The sequence below is a fragment of the Ammospiza caudacuta genome, chromosome 8, assembly GCF_027887145.1.
Source record: "Ammospiza caudacuta isolate bAmmCau1 chromosome 8, bAmmCau1.pri, whole genome shotgun sequence".
Classification (NCBI taxonomy): domain Eukaryota; kingdom Metazoa; phylum Chordata; class Aves; order Passeriformes; family Passerellidae; genus Ammospiza; species Ammospiza caudacuta.
In genome coordinates, this window is record NC_080600.1 from 44,229,961 (window position 1) to 44,255,233 (window position 25,273).

The following is a 25,273-nucleotide window of genomic DNA, read 5'->3' on the forward strand; positions in this document are numbered from 1 at the left end:
TTCTGTTGCTTTGCAATTCTGTTCAGGGGGCTCTGCCCAACATCCCCATCCCGCCGCGTCCTTCACGGATAGCCGGGTGTACCCGGTGACGAGAGACGGGGAAATTAATTTACAGGGTTCAGGCAAGGAAGAGAATGTGACAGAGACAGAAAACTCAAAGAGCGTGATGCAGTTTTCAGGCTGAAGGCGGAGGACGCCTCGGACGCCTCGGGAGACGCTGCTGGACATACTGAAGCGAATCCTGCCGCTCCTGGAGGGTTATGCGGCTCCGCCCCGCCCACAGCCCTCAGGCTCCGCTCAGGGCTCCGCCCCCGCCGCGCCCCTTCCGCGGGACCGGCCCGCGCGGCGGCAGTTCTCGCGGGAGCTGGGAGTGGCCGCGCCGGGCAGTCGGGCGGTCTCGCGCCGCCGCCATTGTGTTGCGGGAGCGCCGCGAGCGGGCGGCTCGGCCCGGCCCGGCCTGGCCTGCGCGGCGGCCCGGCCGTGACGGTGAGTACGGACCGCCCGCGGTGGGCCCGCCTGCGGCTCGGGCCGCGCCTGCTGCGGGGCCCCGCGCGCCCTGGTGGCCTCACGCCAGGGCCGGGGACACCATTTTGTGCCGTGCCGGGGCCGGCCCATCCGCCTTCTCTTCGCCATCGCCGCCAACGGCCGCTCGGCTCCCTGCCCGCTCTCGTGGCGAGCTTGTTCCTCTCCGTCCACCTCGCGGCCTCTGCCCAGCCGTTGGGGCCGGATGCTGCCGGAGTAGCGGGACCGGGTGCGGCCGCGGGGCCCGGCCGGGCCCGAGCCGTGCGAGCCGCTTCCCGGGGCCTGGCGGCGGAGGTGAGATGCCCTCGGCGGCTCTGCAGAGCACCTGCTGGCTGCGAGAACAGCCCAGCCTTAGGGCACCAGCCGCGGCAGCGTGGGCAGCCATCGACATTTGTAAATGTTCTTGCTCCTGAGAGGTTCCTGAGAGGCTCCCGAGTTATTTGTCAATTTCACTACATTGAAGGTTGAGAAAATAGCCGTAACGAGGAATTGCAGTGAGAGAAAGACTCGTGAGCTCTGTCTCGTTTGTCATTAAAACGTGATTGTAAGCTCCGAGGAAGACACGTGAGCATGTTTTCTCCCGAGGTTGCTCGGGAGGAAATCTTACGAATAGTTTTATTTTAAACCACACAAAAACATGTAGATATGAGAGCTCGAGTCTTAGGTAGAAGTGTCAGTGCATAGTTCCAAGCTAGAAGAATGAATTTAGGAGCAGGCAGTGAAGCTTATGCTTCCCTCTAATGGAGGGTACAAGGTTGCTTAAAACTGGTAGTAATCATGGAAGCTGGCAAACACTTCACTTACTCTTAGACGCGATTACCTGAAATTGCTCCTCTTTTATTGATAGAGAGGGTCAAGGCAGAAGAGAAATATTTGCTCTCTGTGTTTTGTCAATCCCTTTTTGTAAAGGGGTATAAAAATGGACAGTTAAGGATAGTAACTGGTTTTGTCTTTTGAGATTGCATTGCTTTCCCTCAAGGACTGCTTGGATCTTTTATCATCGGTAGCTGTGTTAGGTCTAGTTCGTCTTTTACAAGGCTGTTGGAGGGATGACAGATCAAAGAAGGCAGGACATTTGATCTGTGTGCTCAAAATAGGCTGTGCAGCTCCACCTCCTTTTTCAAGTTGGCCATGTGTTTCTCAGGTATGACTAACAAGTTTTATTTCAGAACTTGATTTCTGACCAAGTTTTGAGAGGTATTGCATATGTCCCTTATTTCAGGAGGATCTAGAATTGTTTCAATTTTTTTCATGAGGTTTTGATTGCTGAGTAGTGTAATATGGCATAAGCTGGTGAAATACGTTGTTTTGATAAGAAGAGTGCTGTTCATTCTGCTGTATGTGTTCTCATTTTTCTATTGTTGGGTATGAGTGTGAGTAGTGTTAAAATAATAGAGAAGCCAGAAGTGCATTTTTACTGGTTGATGTGTTGAGAGTTCTCAATGAAGGGCACATCAGGTGTGATATTTGAGTAAGGTATTCCTTTGCTTTTTGGCAACAACAGGCTTTTTAATCAGTTCAGACTATAACCCAGTTTCTGGTTCCATGATAATTGTTATTGTTTCCTCAGAGAAGACATTTAAGTATTTTTTGGTCTCACTACCTTCTGCATAAATTGAGGTATCTACTTTGTCATTACAGAACTTGCTATAGCATGTTAATTACCACTTGGGGTTTGTTGAATTCCTATGTGTGTAAACAAAATGTTTGAGGTTTTGAGTGTTTTTCTTCAGGAAAACCCTTAAGATAATGATACCATAAAATGAAACCATTCTCATTCTGAAATATTGTATACAAGCTCAATATTCCCCTTGCAGACAAGTATTATTGTGGTTTTAATAGTGTGGTTGTTTTTTTTAGCATGAGAGCATTGTATTGCTCTGTCCTGTGCTCTGTGATAGCTTAACATGCTCACATTATTTATAACCACCTCATTGTGTTGCTATGATTCAGCATAAGCCTTGTATGTGTTTTGTTTGTATTCAAACCACCTATGAAGACAGTTGCATCTCAGGCTTTCAAGCTGCAGTGCCTAAAATGGTATTTGGAGAACTCTGGGGAAAAAGTTCCAAGACCCAAAAGACATCTTACTAGTGTTGATCACTAGAGGTGAGGTGCCTAGATCTAGTTTTGTCTGTCTAGTAAATGGGCATCATGGCTCCGTTGACTTCAGCTGCATCTCTGTTCCTCTGGGTAAGACTGTGAGGAAAGGCTGAAATAATTTGGGTTGTTTTGCCAGGAGAAGAGAAGCCTCTGGGGAAACCTCATTGCAGCCTTTCAGTACTTAAAAAGGGCCTGTAAGAAAGATGGGGACAGACATTTAGTACAGCCTGTTGTGATAGGACAAGGAGTGAATTAAAGGAAGGCATTTTGTATGATGAGCATAGTGAACCATGGGCACAGATTGCCCAGAGAGGTGGTGGATCGTCTGTTCCTGGAAACATGGACGGTCAGGTGGGATGGGACTCTGAGCCATGTGATCTCATTGAAGATGTCCCTGCTTATTGCAGGGTGGTTGGACTAGATGGCCTTGAAATATCCTTTCCAGTTCAAACTATTCTATGATTTCTGCTTGTTGGATTGCAAATAAATTTTATAATGGATGCCCAGAAATTGAAGAGCTCTTGGGCAGCAGATTTTTAAAAATTACTCATCTCAACAACATCTTTATTGAAAGGGAAAGTCTGATTTCCTTGACCTGAAGTTCTTTGCCTAGATCATAAGGCCTTTTATTCAGCATCTTTTCACTTCTGCATCAGACATGGCGGATGTAAAATGCTTATTCTTATGTTACTCTGATTGATCTTTATAGCAGATCCTCTTGTTTGCTGGCTGAAGCAAAGACTGCAGAAAAAAATTAAGGTTGTATGCAGGAAATGAATCACAATTTGTATACATAAACTGGTGCATTAAATTTTGCCTTTCCTATTGTGCTGCCTTAAGTTGGTTTAAACACCTTTTTTTGGTTATAGTTTCTGCAAGATTTCTTTACTTGTAGAAAGGAAATACTCTACAGGTAGTATTATCCCGACATACTTGGATTGAAATCACGACCTGTGCTAATTTACAAGATTAAGCTGATGAATAACATTGTCTGTCCTCTTGGGGCTACCATTGAAGGAGAAAATTAGTCTTGTGCCTTTTTATGTACATCTGTAGAAGGAATTTGCTAATTTTGGACTCCATTTCATCTTTAGCAGGTAGTTGGCTCTGGTGTCCAGTCTTCCACCCCATCCAGTTCTGTTTGAATGCTCTTAATCTGTTCTGTGGATGGTGCATAAGCAATTTTATTAGTATTAGATGATTTATAATTTAGTCTTTGAAGTTGTCTTACGCTTCTGTCTACTCCGCTGACTCATCTGGACATTAATTCCTACTAATGAGAACTTCCATTCCTTCTAGAACCTTTGCATTTTCCATGTGTGTCCATGTCTGACTTTTATCTATGCTATTTAATTCATCTGGTTCCACACCTATCTGAAACAAAGTAATTCAGAAACAGAATGATCCATAATAGAGGAGATAATGCCAGCACTCTTTGTTGAGTACTTAATAGTGCAGACTTGGATCCATTATTTTGTGTGTTTGTTCGTTGTATTTTATATCAGGTTAAAACACAGACGAACGTTGCTTTGACTGTCAGATCTCATCAAGACGTACGGCTGTCCTGTCTAGCCTACACTAGTCTATATTATTGTGATATTTTAGTTTTATAGTTTGCAGCGTTGATAGTTACTTTTTTACACTCATTGCAGCTTCATACTAGTACTAAACTTGTAGACCACATCACGGCAGATTACTCTGAAGGATAAATTAACTATCATTACAGTTTGAAAATAAATATGATTGTTATGTTTTACTGAACTATGATCCACTTGAAGTGCTGTAGTTTAGATAATTAGGCTTGTAATCAATTTCTTTTAAACTTCCACAATTAACTGGTTTTTTTTGAACTCTGGACTACTGCTTAGAAAATTCGTATTGATACAGATGTGCTTGCAGCTTGAGAATTGCATAAATTGCTGAATGTTTACCAAAGGTTTTAAATGTAATCTGGGAAATTAATTTAATTAATTATTTCAGTGTATTGATGCAAAGTTGGGCAAGTGAGCATTTTAGATTCTTAACCAGATCTTGTTTACCTGGTGATGGCTTTGGCAAACACAGGTTATTGCTGTTGGAAGGGTGGTCTAGAAGCAGATGTCCTCTGTAATATGGGCCAGTAGTTCTTTTGTACACAAAGGTAAACAGTCACTTAAACCTGGTATACTTTAGAGTCCTACTTGCAATATTAAGCGTTTTGGCTGCTCTTGTATAGCTAGGTAACAAATAAACATGCATGAGAGCAGTGGTTAAGGAAACTAACTTCAGCTGTCCATACTGTTAGGTCGGTGGAGTTCTGTACAAACTAATTGGCTTTTACCAGGTAGGATATTTAATTCAGCGTGACTTGAGCAAAGATTAAATGTCCTGAATATGTGGACTCACCTTGAAACTGAAGCCAGACATGAAGTGTGTCAGAATTGATGTAGCAGCTTTTTGCAGAATGTGATACTGATGGGCATGACTGAATTGTGGGAAAAAAGAGTGCTTTGTTGATGGATAGGGGTTTTTTTTTAATCAATATAGTTTACTCCTGTTCTCAAAAGGGTAGGCCAGAATTAGAAGTGGTTAAATAGACTGTACCACTTTGGCAAATCACTCTGTATCACTGCGATTCTCTGCCATCTGTTTGTTATGTGTCATGCTATTTTTCATGTACCACACCATTGAGGATACTGCAGTTTCCTTAAATTTTTTTAAGAGCTAACGTTTGTGGTCTGCTTCTGTCTCTACTGTCCTGAGAAAGAAGAAACTAGCTGTCTTGAGTTTTAGGTAAACATCAAGTCAGATCCCGTTTCAAGGGCAGGGATGAGTATAGGAGCACATCTCATGTGGAAAAGGCACGAGCATTTCTTTTGAAATGCCTAGAAAGAGCAAAAGGCACATAAACACTCAGCAAGTGAGAAGTCAATTTATGAATACACTTATGAGATAACCTGTGCTCCTTTGCCTATGTTAGTTTCCCTGGGAGCTGTCTTTGTAGAAGTTGAAGGCAGATAGATGCAGATGTGTTTTTTCACAGGAGGGTGAAGTTTCATAATTTCAACCCTGAGGAATAAATCTGAATATAATTTCTGCAAGTGTTGAGATGCAGTTCATTAGCAAAAATGTAATATATTAATTTGAGAAATCTGAGTAATCTGTTCCTGACTCATTTTGCGTTAATATGAGTGCTGTGTGGTTCTTAAAGGAGTACCTCTTACACTTAAAATTGCAAGAATATATCGTAACCAAATCATAAAAGGGACTGTAGTTTTCTAATGAGGGATGGGAGATGTAAAGAGGTTACAAAAACTAGGATAAGAACTTTTTTCCCCATTTTGCTGATGCAGTCAGACCAAAGCGTGTAAATATTTGTATGTGTGAGTCATATTTATGTTACACCCAGAATGACCTGTGCCTATTTTGCATGAGTTCCCTGCTTCCATGAGAAAAAAATGATCAGTATGTCATTGTACAGGATACAAAGGATGGAGGCAAAACCCTCAAGAATTCCTCGCAGGATATCTCTTCAGCCTTCCAGCTCTCCTGTAGGATCTAGAACTGGAAACAGTTTATCTGGTGCATATAGTACAAGAGAATCTTCATGGAGATTAGAATCTGGATACCAGGTAATGTATTTTTTTTTTCCTTTTTTAAAGTATAAATAATTTTTAAAATGTCTTTTTTAACCAAGAAAAGCCCCAAAACTTAGACAAAAAAATTTCTAAAATGCAAGAATTTACTAACCAGGCCAGTGACAGTAATCAGTGAACTGGTAATTCTAGATTTTCTGCTTTTACCTGCTCTTGTTTGTAGCTGCACCTTTAGAAATCAGCTGTTTAATGAATGAGAGGGCATTCTGATAATATGGATCTATTTTCTTATGAACCACTGCCATCCTAAATCTGGGTAAATGGAGTTTTTTGTTGAGGGAGACGTGAGGGTTTTGTTTGAACTTTGACACATGTAGGGCATTATACCTGATGTGTTGGTGATGCAAAAAGTACAGTATGTTGTCATACAAGGCTATACTGTTCTGCAGCACCTCCTGTGTTTATACTTTGAAAAGGTAAGAAGATGAGCTTTAGACTCTGTTGTGGTTTGACACCGGTCAAATGCCAGGCATCCACAACAGTTGCTCACTCACTCTCCCCTGCTACAGCTGGGCAGAGGAGGGAAAAACTTAGTGAAGGGTTCATGAGTTAAGGACTGTGACAAAACACTCCAAGGGCAAAACAGCCTTAACTTAAAGGTACAAAGTTAATTTATTACTAACAAAATCAGAGGAGGATAATAAGAAGTAAAATAATCCCTGAAAACCACCTTTGCTTCTCCCAGCCCCTCCCTCCTTCCCAGTGACAGTGCATGGAGACAGGGCATGGGATTTTGGTCAGTTCCTCACCTGAGGTTTTCTTCCACTTGGCTCAGGGTCCAGAGTCCTTCCGCTGTGAGGCTGAGGGGTCCTTCCCATGGGAGACAGTTCTCTCTGAACTTTTCCATCATGGGTCCATTCTCATGAGCAGCAGTTCTCCCAAAACTGCTGTGGCGTGGCTCACTCTTCCACAGGATGAAGGCCTCCAAGGACAGGCTGCTGCAGCCTGGGAGCAGGGGCCCTCTATCTCCATCGGGTCTGCCACTGAATCACAGCCTTCTCCAGGAATTCACCTGCTCCAGTGTGAGCACCTCCCCCATGGGCTGCGAGCGGATCTCTGCATTCCCAGTGGACCCATGGGCTGCAGGAGGACAACCTGCTTTACCATGGTCTTCGCCACAGCCTGCAGAGGAATCTTGGTTCTGGTGCACCTCCTCCCCCTCCTTCTCCACTGACCTTGGTGTCACTGTGTTGTTTTCCCTCACATGTTCTCACCTTCTAATCTGTTGTGGCTCAAATTAAAATTGCATCCCTTCTTTTGTTTTGATTTCTGAAATCTGTCATCACAAGAGGTGTTACTACCATCTCTAATTGGCCTAGCCTTGACCAGCAGCCCATCCATCTTCAGAGCCATCAGGGATTTGCTCTGCCGAGCATAGTTGAAGCTTTCAGCAGCTAATTACAGAAGCCACCTCTCTGGCCCCCAAGGTTTTTGGCAGCTACCAAAAGCCACACTGCGCAAAACCAACAGAGACTCACATGAGCCTGTCATGTCAGTTTGTTAGTACAGCTGGGCTTTCTGTGTACTGCATGGGACTTAAAAAAGGCCTTTTGCCATTTCACAAGCAGCATTTTATACTAACCAAACTACTTTTGTGGGGAAGGGTAGCTGTTCTCAAGAGGAGGTATTCATGCTGTGCAGGTACTTGCAGTTTGGGAGGGTATTATGGGAAGCAGAGATAAAACTACTGTAGAAATTATTTTTGATACTTGGAAGCAACAGATAGCAGTTTTGCTCAATTATCTTAGTACTTTTTTTGTGCTCCTGTCAACAGTTCTCACCTCAATTTTGGGCCCAGAAATGTAAGCCCATTTTGGTCTTTGAAATTGCAGAAACTTAACTCTGTGATTAAATGTTCATATTTTAAAAAATTGGTTAGGAGTTTGGTCCCTGCTGGCAAGCTATCTGGGACATTGTATTATATAATGCCTTTTTGAGAAACAGTTTTACAAGTAGTAGAACATTATTTTTAGCACAATTAATTGTGTGTGTGTTACATTTTTGTAATCTTCAGCATGCATGTGCTTGTTGTTATATAGGCTACAATATATAGGCTGAAAGTACAAGGGGAAGCAGTTGTCAGTAATTTTTGTGTTTTGGAGTCCTGCATGTTTTTTGCTGTCTGGCTGCTCAGCAAAAGCAAATTGAACAATCTTACTCTTTTGTAGAGATATGTGGACACAGTCCACACAGTATACGTATACTGAAAGCCATTGATCACAAGTCTTCAGCTGAACTGGTGCTGTTAAAAGATTTTGACACAACATATCTTTAATTATTTCATTTATTACATGAATTGCAGTGTGTTCACTGCACTGTGTATTCTTTTGACTATTTCCTGTTGAGCAAAGTGATTCTGAGCTGAGGAATGATCTCATAACACTTGCCAGTTAAAACAGCAGGGAAAATATTTGTATAAAAGATTATGTTGTATCCCTTTTTTCCACTCCCAGTTTGTAGAAGGTAGTCTGAGAACTCATTACACAACACTGGTGCTTAGTGATAAAACTGTAGGAAGCTCCCTCTCTTGACTAACCTTTGGTATTTACAGAGCTGGAAGGAACAAATTGCCTTATTGCTGGCAGGTTAAGATTACAGAGCAAGAAAGTTTAAGTCCAGTCAGATAGGAATACAAAGGAGAGGCATTTTCACTTTGTTAATCCATTAAGAAATCTACCATAAAATATTTAAGATCTAGTTCAGTTACAAATAATTAAACATTTGTCATTTAGAAGAAAAACTTGAACTATCAGTAATTCTTTAGGTATAAGGAGGACTTGGATTTTTAATACAGAATTTCTGTAGAGAGAACACTTGATTATAAGTTAACGCAAAAACTTCTGGGACAGATCAGTCAAATTTATATTTGGTTTTGATTAGGGCTAGCAAATATGAAAGGTTTCTATTGGATGGGTTTGTTGTTTTGTTGGGTTTTTTTTTTTCATGTACATATGGAATTGTACGTCATGCACTTTTGAGATCAATCTGGGTACTAGCCCCTGCTTATCTGAGGCGGCATAACAAAGAGGTTAATTGTAAACTAATCAGATGTATGGGATATAGTGTTGTTGCCAGGTAACTTTAAAATAAAAAAATCAAATTAGTGTCATGGTATGAGAAAGAAAATTGTATCCTTTATGATTCAACATAGTAAACATTTTATGACAAATGAATTATAAGTTTTTTTTTTTTTTGCAGTGGAGGCATAGGGTCAAGAGCAGTTAATAAAATTGTTTGGAATGTTTTCCTGATAACATTTTTCAGCTGCTGAAAACACACACCATAGCCAGAATACCTTATGTAGAGCTTTAATTGTTAAATTCTGACAAGGGATTTTAAATAATCTGAAGCTGAAATGAAGAAAGAAAACAAGCTGAGATTTTTGTATTGTCTTTGAATGCTTGGTTGTTGCTTTTAAGAAATGGTGACAGCAACTACTGTGTTTGTAGTACTCATAGTTCATAGAAGGAGAATGGACAAATAATCACTCAAAAATGCTGCTTAGTGTTAATAAAATTATTGCATTTCTGTTATTTCTATTAATTTTGCTAATCTCCATTATTATTCTATGGAGCAAATGAAATTGCAGTCTCTTTCCTCAGTTATAACCTATTCATTGAAATTCAGCTTGTTTTAGTGGCCATAGAGGTGCTTTTGTTGTCATAGAGACCCTTTCTACACCTGTGGGGTTTTTTGCATAACACTTGAAAATCAGGCCCTTAATTCTGCTCAGTTGCTGCAGTACCTAAGTCAGGGCCAATGCCTCAGAAGCCTTATATTTTGTCTTTTTATTGTCCTAGTTCAAAACAGAGGACAGATGAAGGAGCTGCTATAAAGTACTTAAAAAAACGGAATAACAAAACTTCCCTTTTGCCAGTGGTTCTCTCTAAGCCTGTTTCATTTCTTGGCTGTCCCTCAAGGTTTCTTAATAAATGTTCCCAGATTTGTTACTGCATCCACTTCCCTGTATTTTCAATACTCAGACCAGATACTGAGTTATTTTTAAGTTACAAGATGCATATGATAATCACGTTGTTCTTCAGGAATCCGGTGTATTGAATAGTTCCAGTAGAGACTGGAGAATTGGAGAAAGGGACACCCGTGAAACTCCTTGGAAGCTTACAGCGTCGTCTCCAACGCGCTACTCAGGGACACTTGATCACCCTCACTCTGGAAGATTTTTGGGAAGCAGAGGCAGATTGGTGAGAACTGTTAATGTGTGATAATTGGTAAAAAAGATTGAAACCCCAGAGTTTTACTTTAGTCTTCCCAATCTGAAAAGCTGCCTGCAGGGGCTCTCTGTAATGTTTTTAGATAAGTAGATCTTACTAATTCAAGTTGGAGCAAAAACTAGAAGATAGCAGTGTTTAAAAACATTCAGAGGGTGAAAATAATGATGTATATTAGTTTTACTAAGAGTTAAGAAATACATTTAAAGTCAGTAGCTTTGTAAAAGTCCATTTAAAAAGAAAAAAGGAGGGGGTGATTAGAATCTCAGACAAGTTATAGACCTGTGGATGGCAAAGTTCATATTACTTACACTTGCTCCCTCAGGTATTTCCTGGGGTGGGGGTGTGTTTCTTGGGTGGTGCTAGCTTTGTGAGTTAACACAAAGTTCATGGGTTTGGAGACCTACTTTAGGACATTTACTTGCGAGGTGTAGTTCATAGTCTGATTGTTCTTACTTACAAGCAAAAGAATGGTTACTTGAGATTCAAGACTCAGGCCCTGAGAGTTTGTCTTAACTGGGTTCTGCAATGTGCCGTGGTTACTCCCAAGAATAAAGTAGTTTGCTTGTGGCATGCTTATGCATTGTAGAGTGACAGAAGAATACTTTAAAGCATGGTAGAAATATTAAGATAAGAAAAGCAGAAAACTGTGAACAAGTTTGGCGGGACGATAGTGAAATAAAAATTCTACTCGCTTTCAAAGGGAAAGATGTTTGGGCTCGCATCATTAAAGAGGTGTTGGTTTTCTTAGGTGAGTCAAAGGTGAAGACACTGAGATATTGGAGGGTGGGGAGGGAGGAACTAGTGTGCATGTGTTGGTCTTCAGGGGAGGTCATGGTAGGTGTCTACCTGTAGTTTAAATGCAAATGGAATCTGTGCTTCTAAGTGGTCTACATATCTAGTTAAATTAGTGCTATGGTTTTCAAGGTAAAAACCATTTTTTCCCCAATTAAAGTTGATTATTCTCTTGAAGTAAATTCTAATGCAAGTGAACCTTGCAGAAGATACTCTGAAAATTCCACATATCAAGTAGTAAATTACTGAAATAAAAGTGATATGTTAAATAGAAGATTAGTAAGGGAAAGTATTCTGTCTTTGTACTTGGTTTCTGAATGTTGGTTTGTTTCCCTGTTTTTTATGGTGAGATGAGGGAAATACTTAAAAGACTTAGTGTGAAAGAGTAAGAAGTTGTGGCTTAAACTTAGTAAAAACCATAACTAAGTAGAAATAAACCACAGATATTATGTACTCTAATTTGGTTGATCTTTAAAGGATCTTGGTTGTGGATAGTTTCTGGAAAGACAAACAGCTCAATTCAGCTTTTTGATTGAGCTTAATTTTTTCTTTTTTATATGAAAAAAATAAACCTGAAGTATTTAAAATAGAAGATGAATGCCTTAACTGTAAGTAACCAGATAAACAGCTTTGTAGGCTATTCCAAGCTTTTTTTTCTAGGTCCTATAGTGCTAATTTCTGAAGACTGTTTTATTTCGGTGCTGTACACTGCAAAAGTTGCTTTATACATGTTCTTTACTCTGAAGTCCTTCAGTTGTGCTTGAGCTTGTTGTAATCAAAATATACTTGTTTCAAACAATTTTCCTGAAGCTCACTCCTTCGCTAATTATATATTTAGGTTGATAAAAAGTAAGTTTTGGCCATTTCTGGACAGCAAGATGTGTTCCCTTGGGGATCTGTAAAGCTATATTTGATTGTGTTTATAGCATCTTACAGGCCAGGAATATAATTTTTCCCCCTTTTTGCAACAATTTTTTGTTGTAAGCCACATCTATCTGGAAAGGAAATAAAATGTTGAATGTTACAGAAACTGAGTTTTGTTGGTAGGACTGTATTGAGTAAACCTAGAAATACTAATCAAGAGCACAAGCATAATTCCTACTTTATTTTTAAAGAAAAGGTTTTGTATCTGAAGCTATTCTTTACAATGTTTGTGAGTTTTACGTTATGTACACTTTTGTGGAGTGTAAGTGCATCTGATGCACTATGTAATTTATTTTTTAATGTTATTTCAGTCTACATCTTCCTCTCATTTCACATCTGGATCTTATGGTGAGTCTGAGAGAACTCAGGGAGCGTGGGACATGGGAGCATGTCCAAGATTGCATAGCCAGCAGCAAGATAGTGATTCAAAGAGACCTAAACTATCTTGTACATCTACCTCTTCTGCGAGAAGTAATGGCTTGGCTGCCTTTTCAGGTGAGTGGTTGATTCCTTGAGCTGAGCTACATCAAAATTGTCTGAGTAGTAAGATGAGGTTTTACCAAGTTTTAAAAGACTTGCTTCAAATATTATGCCTTTATCTTTCTTAATGAATGAAAAATTATGCCTGTCTGAAAAGTATGTTCACAATGATAACAGTGTCCAAAGTTCCGAGTATGATGTTTACATGGTCTTTTGAAAGTCCAGTTGTACTCATACCATTTCAGAATTATTACCTGTACCTATTCCATTTGTGGTCAGGCTGAACTTCATAGCTCAAACATACCTTCATTGGTTAGGATGTCAAGAAAAGAATGCGTGCAGCTGCTCTTATTTCATGAGTCAGATACTGTTGATACATCAATGTGTGCCAGGGACAGCAGAAAGGAAATCTTTACCATGCTTAGCAATATGTTCAAGCACTGCATCAGGGCTTGGTAGAGCACTGTCGTTAGGGGGTTGGGGAAGAAAGTGTTCCTTTTTTAGCAGGGCCTGAACTCATTCTCTAGGAGCTCTTTCAGGAAAACCTGAGATTTTCATTGAAGCTGTGGGTAAAGCTCATGAAACTTGGATAGACAGAATTTATGCAATATGCCAGCAGAAGTCTAAAGCTCAGGAAATAACAGCCAAAACCTTATGCTAAAAATATTTCTAAACCATTTTGATAAAGATCATTAAATTAATTCAGATTACCCTTGTGAGTATGGATTAATGTTTTTTTTTAATAAACCTTATGGAATTGCATAGATATCCAAATAAAAATTAATAAATTCCTGCTCAAACCTCAGTATTATTGATACTTTCTTACTCTGTTAATAAAACTACAACCATTAACATTTCTCATGGTGTAGGGCTGTTTATCTTTCCATTTCTATGTTGGTTGGTTGTCACACTGCTGACCAATGAGTGCTTAAATTTCTTTTTCTAAGTTAGCAATGAAGTGATATCTAGGTGAATTTTTCAGAGCTGTTGAAGACTCTTTTGGAACTAGAGTTTTGTCCCCAGCTGATGTATATACAGCTTGCTATGTAGTTGTTGTAGCTGTTAACAAAAACCAAGACCCATTTTTACGCTGAAGTGTTTTACTCTGTAATATGAACAAGGAGAGTGCTAGTCATTGTTCTTGAAGTTGTGTCTAAACTGCATTTAAGCTTCATCAGCTGTTTTTATGAGAAATGAAATTTCATTTAAGTAATGTCAAGTGGAATGGCAGTATTTGCTAAGTCTTAAGCTGCTGTTTTGCTATAATGTGAAACCTTTTTAAAAACTAGCTACCATTAGGAAGCAAGATGCTACTTCTCTTCCTCTTGTATCTTGTAGTAGTATTAATGGGTCTGACTCTTCACAAAAGTATTACTACTTTTTAGCTTTCAGAGCCAACTTTCTGCAAGATGAAGTAAGTGCCTGCATCAGCAGAGTGCACTTAGCTTTATGTTGGCAGCTGGGTCCTTGGTCAGCCTAGTGGCAATGTTAAACTTACCCTTGATATGAATAGCAAAAATGTCTGTATAAGTGCCAGTTTTAATGGACTTTTAGATGATTACAAAAACGGGATCTATTTACTTTTTCTGTCTAGATTCCTCCTGGAGATGCAGTAGGATTCCTAGATCTTCATCAGTAATGCTTGGCTCCCTTGGAAGTGATCTGGTTAGAGAACGAACACCGTTAGAAAGAAGAACAGATCTGTCTGTTAATAACCTGCTGGATCCCAGCTATAGAAACAGTGACTTTTCACCTTCAACATGTATGTTTCGTGTAACTGAAAGCTCATAAACCTACAGTTTGTATGGCTTTTAGTACCTTAACATGTTCATAGGATCACAGAATGATTTAGTTTGGAAGGCACCTTTTGTTCCACCTCCTGCCATGGGCAGGGACACTTTCCACTATCCCAGATTGCTTAAAGCCTCATCCAGTGTGGTCTTGAACACTTCCAGGGATGGAACATACAAAACTTCGCTGGGCATGTTTTTTTAACATTTTATTCAAAACACAAACACAAAATAGATGTTAAAGTATCCTTTTAAATAAAATTGGTTGGCCACTTCCCATGCGTTGACCAAACCATTGAAGGATATATGTATGGTCTAGCTTGTAGATGCATTGTGGTGTTGATGATGGCCACTGTAACTCTGTGATTACTCAGTAAAGCTCATTTCTTATTTGTCTTAAAATGTCTTTGTATTTAGGTATGTGAAGAGAAATAATGTTGATTTGACCCAGGGAACTTTTTTCTTAAAGGTGCATATTATCTCTTTTTGTTTGGGTTCTCAAATGGTTATTAGGGAAAACTGTTAGGACACTGAGAATAAAAATGAATAAACACACACTTGACATGAGAGGTTTGTCTCGTGGCAACTGCTAGGACTAGTAAGGACTTCAGCAGTGTAGTTTTCACTTTCTGTTCAGAGTGCTGTGATGTTCTAGAGCTGTGTCAGGGGAAGCTCACCATTAGTTTTGATCTGCAACCTTTTGCAGATGCATTAGTTGTATTTTGTAATGCAGAAGTTAAAGAAAATGCCACGTTTCTAAGTATAGAAGCTAAGCAGAAAAGCTAAAAACTACTTTCAGCATTTGTCCTGGAGTCTTGCCTTGACAGAAGAGTATATTTTAATGTCATTATACTCGTAGCACTTTTTAGTAAGTGGACAGTTCAGCTACTCTACCTGGTAGAGCCTTATGGGAGAAGTGGACTGGGGAGCAGCCTTGCTTTGTACTGTCTATGCTGCATTTCTAGCAATCGTGGTCCTATTAAGTGCTGTTAAAAAACTCCCAACTGTGTTCCCTGATGTGTAATCAAAAGCATATGGTAGATGATTGGCATCTGTGCAGATGTTTCATTAGCTGGAATCTGCCAGATAAATAAAGCTCATTTTGAGCAGTAAATTGTGATTGCAATGCAGAACCCATTAAAAGAAAGTCACCAAAACTGCAAAGATGAAAGTTTTAAAATTGAGACTACATAGAGAGCTTCTGTTTCCTACCTTCATCTGTCCATGCTTGTTTCTTCTTCCCCCTTTTCCCGCCCACAACCACCCAGTGCAGCTATTTGAGGAAGGGCTCTAGTCACCTCAGCTGCTTCATGTGAACTATGGTTCATTTACAGTGGAGTTCTTCTCAGGGTGTTGAGATGCTCAGGCAGCATTTACAGAAGACGTTCTTGTTAGAATGATAGAATGGTATGGGTTGGAAGGGACCTTTAAAGTCCCCTAGTCCAATCCCCCTGCAGTGAGCATGGACATCTTCATTTAGGACAGGTTGCCTAGAGCCCTGTTGAACCTAACCTTGCATGTTTCCTGATGTGTATGTGCGCATCATCATAGTATTTTCCTTTGCTTTTCTGCAACAGATCTTCAAGACAGGCCTGCCTCTTCATACGCAGAGGGAGCAAGACCAAAAGAAAACTCCTTAAGCACTTTGAGGCTGAATGCACCCATGAACCGCCAGTTGCCTTCTGATCATCAGCCATCTTTTTTCAACAGAGACTCTAACGTGAGCTCTTCAAGATCCAGCTATTCTTTAAGACAAAGGAGAAATGAATTGGAATCTCCCCAGAGGAGTGTGCAGCCAGCATTTTCTCTTAGTGCCATTAGAGATGAAACGCTTTCCTCAAGTGGTTCCGAAAGGATTTTATCTTCTCAGAGGTCATTGAATGAGTCTGCAGCTGACAGTGAAGGGAGGCGCACAACCAGACAGCTGCTGTCTCGTTTAGCATCTAGTATGTCATCCACATTTTTCTCTCGAAGGTCTAGCCAAGACCCATTGCATACAAGATCGTTAGGCCCTGAAGAGTCAACAGCGGTCCCAAGAGTTCAAGCTACTGCTCTGTCAAGTAGTAATGGAGCTGCAACTCCGGGGGTTCCAGGACTTCAGTCATCTGAAACTTCTCAGGGGTTCAGTTTTCTTGGACGAAGGTGGGGTTTATCAGGAGTTTCACAGAATCGCAGCTCTGATTCTGATGGGGAAAGTTACAGACCAGACACTGAAAGTAGGAGCACAGGATCCTGGTTGTCGTCCTCTTTGAGGAACAGATGTACACCTCTCTTTTCCAGAAGAAGAAGAGAAGGAAGAGATGAATCTGCAAGGATCTCTACCCCTGATTTAACTGCTAGATCACAACATGTCTTTAGAAGGAGAGAGTCAGGTGAGGGCATCTCTCTTGAAGCATCAGATAGCCCTCCTCAGTGTTCTGTGGGCAGACCAACTCCTGCAGTATCTGTTATTTCTACAGCTACTGCCTCCCCACCAGATTCAGCCTCCAGTGGAAGAGGTTCAGGAATTCTGCCTGCTTCTCTCTTTCGCTTTGCAGTGCCTCCAACATTAGGAAGCAGTCTGTCTGACAATCTTATGATAACTGTAGATATTATTCCCTCTGGCTGGAATCAGTCTGATGGACAAGAAAGTGGCAAGTCTAAAATACCACCTTCAAGAGATCCGGAAAGACTCCAGAAAATAAAGGAAAGGTAAGTTAGTATGTTCTTTTGGAACAGTAAAATGTACCTGTTCTAATCTGAGAGGGCTTTCTGCAATCATGATTTTAAAAGAAAACTTTCTTGTAGAGGAGGTGGCAACTCAGTTGTATTCTCACTTTTGTCTTTGAAGAAGTTTGTTTTAATTCTCATGCATTTGAGAACAGTTTGATAAGTGGAATTCTGAAAAAGTCCTTCTTCAAAAAGTCCTACGTGAAATGTCACAGCGTTTGTTGGTATTGCATCCTATTCAGCCTGCTTTTAGAAGATTCTGAAGATGAAGAGGGTGACATATGCAGAATTTGTCAGATGTCCTCTTCAAGTTCTGACAACCTTTTAATAGAGCCATGCAAATGCACTGGAAGTCTGCAGTATGTTCACCAGGAGTGCATGAAAAAATGGCTGCAGTCGAAGATAAATTCAGGTAAAGCAAACTCTAGACCAAGGTGGACTTCCAGTTATACCGGGAGGCTTATTGGAAGAATTGCACCTACTGGGGTATTTAGTTGGAAAGCGAGCAGTGGGGACAAACTGCTGCTGCTACAAAAAGTAGTATGGCACTTCCAGGCTTTTTGTGTTCTGTGCAGCTTCTCATGTGAGTAGTTGCAAGAACTGTATTTTTTGTTTAGAGAACTGCATTTTTTGGGGTTGTCTACTAAGATATTGAACAAAAGATAACGTTGCAGAAGTGTAGCTTTAGAATTACTCTGCCACTTCAGTGGTACCACTTTGAGTGGCATTTGTTCCCCACCCTTCCTTATGGAAATGATTGTGCTTTTTTCCAAGACTTCTATAGCTGAGCTAACTGTTAGCAGTGATAGGAATTTGAAAATCCAGAAATTATTTTGAGTTGTAACTAAAGTATGTTAATTTTTTCTTAAAGATACTAACTCCCATTCAAGGCACTTTAAAAATGCTTGTTCAAAAATTACTTAAAAGTGCATATATAAATCTTTAAGAAACATTTCAGATATTGCATGCTGTAGAAATATTTTTGTAACAGATTGATTGACTGGTTTGTAACTGTTACCTGCAGTATTCTTAAAAGTAGGTGGCTTGATAGAATACATGAAATACTTTATACCAAAGGAAGGTGCTAGTATCTGACCTTTTTGCTCAGCACCAGAGATCAGTAAAGGGATGTTTTAGAAGCCTCAGCTTGTAGAAGAAAAATAATTTGAATTATTTAGCTATATATGAAGACATAAGTCCGCTATCAACTTGCTTTGTTCATCTTGTTGCTTATGGAGGAGTCTTTTTTAAAACTGGTACTTAAGACAAAACGTTACTTAACAATAACTTTGTTGTGGTGTATTTATTCTTACTTTTGTGTGTATTTGAATTACACAGTAAAATTCAGAAAGCCCCAGAAGCGATTTTATGCCATACTTGCAGGAAGATGCATATTAATTCCCAGTGTGAATGTGAGGCAAAATAGTGCAGCTGGATAGAGAATAAACATTCTACAGCGTTTAAATTCTGACAGTAGCAGATGTCACTACATTCCTATTAGAGGCTTGCTTTTCTTCTAACCTTGCTCTGCAAAATAAAGTCAAAAATTACGTAGAGTTTTTAATGTTTATATGAGTGTGTTGTATGTTATAGACTGTTGAAACTTGACACTGAGTTTTCCCCTTGCCCACCACCCCACCAGGTTCTTCTTTGGAAGCAGTGACAACTTGTGAATTGTGCAAAGAGAAGTTGCATCTCAATCTGGAAGACTTTGACATTCATGAACTTTATAGGGCACATGCAAATGAACAAGTTAGTATATTTTACCTTATTTGGTAAGTGTTGCTTTAGTGCTGGGAGGGCAGTCTTTAGAGAAGCCAAATGCATCTCCATTTCAGAAGGGCTGTTATGCATATAAAGTAATTTTAATGTGGATCAACTACATTCCAACTACCACTACCTTCCTGCTATGCTTCCTACAGCTGAGCTTTCAGTAAGTGTAACATACCTCTTTCCTTAGTTGCATATCTGTCATCTAGCTTTGTAATCCAGTGTCTGTGCCACATAGGTGCAGTGTGAATTCTAGCGTGATTATATTGAATTTCATAGTCAGGCATTGTTGTCACTTTTAGCTGTTTTTGAACACAGTTTAGCAGTTGTTTTAAACATACAATTACAAGTTTCTTTTATTTCATTAGAGTGGTAGAAACTAACCTCTGTTCTAGCAGTTTCTAACTGCTCCTTCAAATAATTTCCTAACTTAAAAATAATCAAAGGCCCCTGGTATAACTTTTGTTATTTAAAATAGAATATCTTTGACCCATTGGATTGTGTAGTATTTAAAAAAAGAGTAAATAACACAAATCTGGTGTTTTTAATGAACTTTATTCAGAGGGGTTTTCCCTATTCTCTGGGTTGTAATCTGACAATATATGAAGATTAATGCTATTAGCTTACCTGAAATATTTAAAGAAAATACCAAGTTGTAAGAATCCGTGTCAAGTGACATCAATTTTGGGGCAAAACATGAACCTCTAATTTTTTTATTATTTAAAGTAAGTTCTTACCCTAGTACTCGAATTCCTGTCAATCGAGGAAGTCTCTGAAAAGTTTTTCTCAAGACATCTTGTTTTAGTGCTAGTGCTTATTGGTTGCTGTCACTGCACTTTAATAGAAATAAGAACTGTGAATTTTTTTCCTAAAGAATTGACTAAATTTTCTGTTCAGCAGTAGCATTTTTAAAATTTTTCTTTTATCTTAGCAGGTAAAGGAATTTCTCAAATATTTATAACATCTTAACATTCTTAAAATATATTCCTTTATTTTGGCTTTCTGTAAAGCCTTGAGACCACAGAGAAGAAACCAGCAATCCTGGTTTGATTTCCCCAAGTGATATAATACTCTGATTCGCACATTCTTTCCTCTGAACTAATCAGGCTGACAGATCTAATTTGTAGAGCTCTATTTATCTTCAAGGATAACATGTTAGATTTGGGGTGGATGGGAAGGACCAGAGGTATAAATAGCTTTTCAGCAACTTAAATTTTTTAGTATTACATTTTCCTAATTCTTTCGAACAACTAGAGATAACTCTGTAATGATTTCATTAAAAATCTAATTGTTGTTCTACTTGAATAATATATGCAGATGTATTACTGACATTCTGAATGTTTCTTTTGATCTCCTTTAAGGCAGACTATGAATTTATCAGCTCTGGTCTCTACCTTGTAGTGTTGTTACACTTATGCGAGCAGCGCTTTTCTGATTTGTTAGGAACTGCAAATGAGGCCAGCACACGTGTCAGAGTAAGTATGCAGTGATTTTCTGGCAGGAATTACTCATACAAAGAATTTTGAAGCAGATTGTTACGTTAAGTGACCTAGGAGCTAGATACCCAATAAACACACTTTTAAAACAAATTTAGGTTTAAAATGGGCTGTGCTTGTCAGTGTGCTGTGTTTGATTGGAAGCTGAAGGTACTACATAATTGCAGGTACTCTGCTACAGAATAGTTTCTGTCAAAGTTGTTGGTAATTCATTAGTTAGCACACATTTAGCACAGAGCATACAGTTAGCATACATGTTGTCGTGATTATTGTGAATTTATGCAAAACCTCTCTCTGTGCCAAACATGCAGTTAAGAATGCTGGACTACCTGATTTGTTTAATTTTTCTCATTATGCAAGTCTGTATTGCAAAGGACTAGAACTTGTGCTTGTCTAGTGCACTAGACTAGTGCTTGTCGGCCAGAGTACATCTAAATGTGTACTTGAATATTAACATTCTGCAACAGCCTATAGCTGTAGTGTGAGTTCTCTGGCATTAGTCCAAACCCTTTATTAGGTGCGTTTGACTGCATTCTCGTTGCTGGAAAGGTCCAGCTTAGGGACATGTTAAGTACACCTTTAACCAGTAAGAGATCAGCATACAGAGTTCTTTCTGCACAGTGATTCACTCATAAATCCAGTTTGCTACATGTTTATTTGATATTAGATAATTAATCAGTGCTCTTAGTCGACTGAGCTCCTGAAAAGCCTGTTATTTTTAGGGCTTTTTTCTTACAAAGGAGTGACAGTATTAACCTTTTCCTGTGCATATGGGAATGGTTGACTGCTAGCAGGTAGTAGATATTTGGAAGAGGCAGGACTGTGCTCTATCTAATCTTTTAATGTATTAGAGCATGCTCCTCTTTCCTCTACAGATCCAACATAGAGCTTGTATTCCATGCTCCAGTTTCTGTGCTGCAAGTGTAGAGATATAGAAGACACATGATATAATTGTAGTCAGCATCCAGCACAGATTGTTAGCTTGAGTGTATTGCAGAATATGTTTTTACTGGTTTCTCATCAGAGGAGGCATTACATACTTCTGTGTGTGACACTGCATTTTAAACTAGTGAGAGCATCAATGATAATATTTTATATCAAGCATATGAGTGGAAACTCTTATCAAGCTGTGTCTCAGTATCTGGGCTTTTAACTGAAGCAGTGATGAAGATTGGCAGTGACGAAAACCACTTGGCTGAGACTTTTTAATCGTAGGAATTTTGGCTTTGGATTTTGATACCATGTGTTTCTTACATCAAACCACCACTGTGCCCAATAGTAATCATGCTCTTAAGATTTTAATTATAAACAAGAACTTAAGTGTATTTATGAATTTTTCCTGAACCACATTCATTTAGAGGGTTCTGTTTTGTCATATTAGTTGTGAATTATATGAAATGGATTTAACTAATGCAAGTCCTTACTGTGATTCTTTCTCTGCATCAGAGTTTCTAGGAATGGTTTTCATTGAACTGACACTTGTTTATGTTTGCTGCTTTCAAAATCGATGTGTTCTACAGACTGTAGAGCATGATGTCACAAGTTGCTACCATGAACATTTTGCAGCTGAAATAACTGTGTAATAGCAATTTGAAGCCTAGTGTGTGGGGATTTATGTTAAATTTCATTGTTTTTTGGAAGTTGGGCAAATGGGTTAGGTAACCAAGATCTGTCATGAAGCTTTGGGATGTAAAAAGTGAAGAAAAATTTGCTAACTTGTTGCAAATTTCTGCAGATAACTTTGCAACTTTTAAACTACTTTCTCTCTGCCTTGTTTCTAGTTTATTAACCTTGCAAGAACTCTTCAGGCACATATGGAAGATATTGAAAGTAGGTGCTTCCCCTCTTTTCCTCCCCTCCCACTAGATCAACTCAAAGCTAATGAGTACAATCCTCCTTGCCAAGATTCATAATACTGAACATGATTACTGAAAACCTTACTCAGCAGTGCTTTTTCCATCATCAGTAGAATTATTCTGAGGAGGCGCCAATTTAATTCTCCATTATTAACTTCCCAACAGCACTGACTTGTTTAGACCACAGTAGTGTTATCTGGAATCGATAACAAAATTCCTTAGTAGTTACAGTTTGGTTATTGTAGTTCTGGTAATTCATAATTACAGGATAAATGGTGACCTTCAGGTTGCTGCCTTTTACAAGAGAAAGTAGGAAAATAGTATGAAAGAAACATTTAGAATTGAATTTTACTAGTTGAATTGAATTACTGTATTTAAATTAGACACTTGTGTTGCCAGTTTTCTTCTTTTTCTTTTTCTTGCCCTCTTCCCCCCTTTGTTTTTTCCATTCATACACACTTTTTGGTTGTGTGGGATCCTTGATCATATCTGTCAGACCTCTTGAATGAAGTCAGAAGGTTGCCAATTTTGGCAAACCAAAGGATTAGCCTACTTTTCATCTAATGGCTTTTTTTTTTAATGTGTTTAAATTCAACACTATATGCTGATACATCTAAATTTCTGGTAAATGTACTCTGGATCTATTTCTGAGCATGTTGAATAGGCAGTAGAAGGGTAGTTGGTCTACCCTTTTTTTCATAGTGTGCATGTGTCTGTCAACTTCATATGGGTTTTCAGTACACAGGATGCATTTGGAATACTATAAAGAAAGGGAGTGTGTGTGTGTGTGTGTGAAAGAGGGAGTTCTGGTTCAAGGTGATTATTTCTGCATTCAGAGTGGTCAAAAGTAGACTTGAGTTATGAATTCATTCCTAAGTTATGTGCATCCTTACTAGAGGAAAAATTAATGAGTGTCATTTAACTCCCTAGTTCAGTCTGTATTTGATTCAGCCTCTAACTTGCAGGTGAGGAATACTGAGTTCTAGATTTATTATTGATGCGCTTCAGTTACATTTCTCTTCCAAGAACTGAAGAAGCAAGGAGTCAGACTTTCCTTCTTTCTGTGTTCAGGAATGGAACATGTTACTCTACTATAAATACTTTCTTGTCTGCAGACCTGGCTTAAGAGGACACGTTAAATTCCTGTTACAGAGAGGCTAACATGTTGCAAACCTAATGTAGATGTGTGCATGGGCTTTTCTACCATAGTTGACAAGTGTATATTTGTCTTTTGACTCACCTTGCAACGACAAATCCTGTGCATATGCGGGCATTGTGTTCATCTTGCATATGCTGAAAGGACTGGAGTGGAGAGAGGAGCTTCTTCCAAGTAGGCCCGGGTTGCATTAAGATATATATATAAAAAAAATGTAAGAGTCTGTTTACACTGCTGGATCATTCTAGGTATTTAAGTATCCAAATTTTTAACTTAATTTTAACTTAGGTTGGGTGCTGCTGTCATGGATTGAGTATATCCTCCTCTGACTACTGCTGGAATTAGCCATGCTAAGCACTACATAAAAGTTGAATCTCTGGCTTAATTAAGTTTTCTCCCTCTTATTTTGAGGAAGGAGAGTAGGAGGACACAGCATATTGTATATTCTGTTGAGTTTTGATTTGAAAATGCTGCATTTTTAGGACATGAGATGCATGTAAGAATTAAGTTATGTGATTACTCAACGTTTGGGTGGGTATTGCAATCTGCTATTTAATATTATAAAATCACTTATTTCTTCTATTCATCCTAAAGTGCTTTAATTTTTCACACATTTTTGTCAAGGCTTCTGATTACACTGTGTTGTTCCAACAGCTTCTGAAGATGACTCTGAAGACTGATGCTGGTAGAACTTTCATACTGCAAGAAACAAACAGAATTGCTGCAGAAATGCTGAACTGGCAAGAACAACATCAACATGCATTTGTTTTATTCCTCTCCTTAGTAAAATGCGCATTGAATATTACTGTAGTTTTTGAAGCATTGTTGAATTCAAAATCAACTGCTGCACAGTGGAGCTCAGTAGACTTGAGAACTACTCAGCATGTGTGCGGATTAGATACGTAGAGAGCAACTTCCCTTTTTAAATTATGAGGATGTTGTACTTTGTTTTGGAAGACATCAGATTCTGAATATTTAAGGAAGCTCTATCTCCCTTTGTGTTTTCTTCTTACTGTAGTCAGACTTCTGGCTTTGTCTTACCGAGTTTTGCTCCTGTACTGGCACTAAGTGGTTATAGGGGGTTTCAGGGGGAGGGTGGGGATGCCCGTGTACTTAAATAGGTTTTGTTAAGGTGTTCCTAAATGCCTCTTTTGCTGCATCATATAACTGATTGCTTCCATTGTTAATGAATGAACCGGAGGATAAGCAAGATACCGTAGAGATTGTTTGGATTTAGGCTTATATGAAGACTATTATTTAACTCAAAAAGCAATAAGAACTTGCAGTGGTCTTTTAATACTTGGTGATGGCTTTTTTTATGTACCAGGTTGGAAATCTGAGATTATATTTGATATCATGTGGCTGTTCCACTATGGAATATTGCAGGTGTGAACTCTTGCATTTCAGCATTCCTGGCAGATATGCAACTTGATAAAGACCTAAGGTTGTTTAGTTTAATCAGACTTTTTTTAGATCCCACCTTCACTGTTCAAAGCACCGGTTATCAGTGTGTTTTCTAGTGTTGTCACTTCTTTATAAATAAAGACAAAAGAGGTATGCATCTCTGCTGGTATTGTCCATTTCATTTAAATGTGGATATCTACCAGAACTTACACTTGAAAACATAGAAAGCTGGAGTCTGTGGGATATCTTCACTAATGTTTCTGAATTCTTACCCAGATATTTAAGATAGTTCTGACCATTTTGGATTGAAATGCTTTCTATAAATGGTGGTACAATAAATTCTTAAACATGTATTGGAATTGTATGTCCTACAGATACATGTTAGTTTTGTAATTAACCTCAGT

The 25,273-nt window shown here is 39.1% G+C and overlaps 1 protein-coding gene across 7 annotated transcripts; it reads left to right on the top strand.

Annotated features, from left to right (window-relative positions):
• Positions 1-386: 386 nt before the first annotated feature.
• On the top strand, positions 387-25,026 carry MARCHF7 (membrane associated ring-CH-type finger 7). Of its 7 annotated transcripts, none has more exons than XR_009274998.1 (11): positions 387-486; positions 6,086-6,236; positions 10,304-10,462; positions 12,520-12,703; positions 14,283-14,450; positions 16,056-17,169; positions 17,430-17,599; positions 18,830-18,962; positions 20,319-20,432; positions 22,235-22,283; positions 24,120-24,310. XR_009274998.1 is itself a non-coding variant. In XM_058809513.1 (11 exons), the coding sequence occupies exons 2-11, from the start codon at positions 6,096-6,098 to the stop codon at positions 24,369-24,371; spliced, it is 2,247 nt and encodes a 748-aa protein (XP_058665496.1). In that variant the 5' UTR covers positions 387-486; positions 6,086-6,095; the 3' UTR covers positions 24,372-25,026. The 7 variants fall into 7 exon arrangements, 5 of the variants coding, with proteins under 5 accessions (XP_058665496.1, XP_058665497.1, XP_058665494.1 ...); XM_058809513.1 differs by lacking the exon at positions 22,235-22,283 and having other exon boundaries at positions 16,056-16,850; positions 17,016-17,169; positions 18,830-18,939; positions 24,120-25,026; XM_058809514.1 differs by having other exon boundaries at positions 18,830-18,939; positions 24,120-24,395.
• The last annotated feature ends 247 nt before the right edge of the window (positions 25,027-25,273 follow it).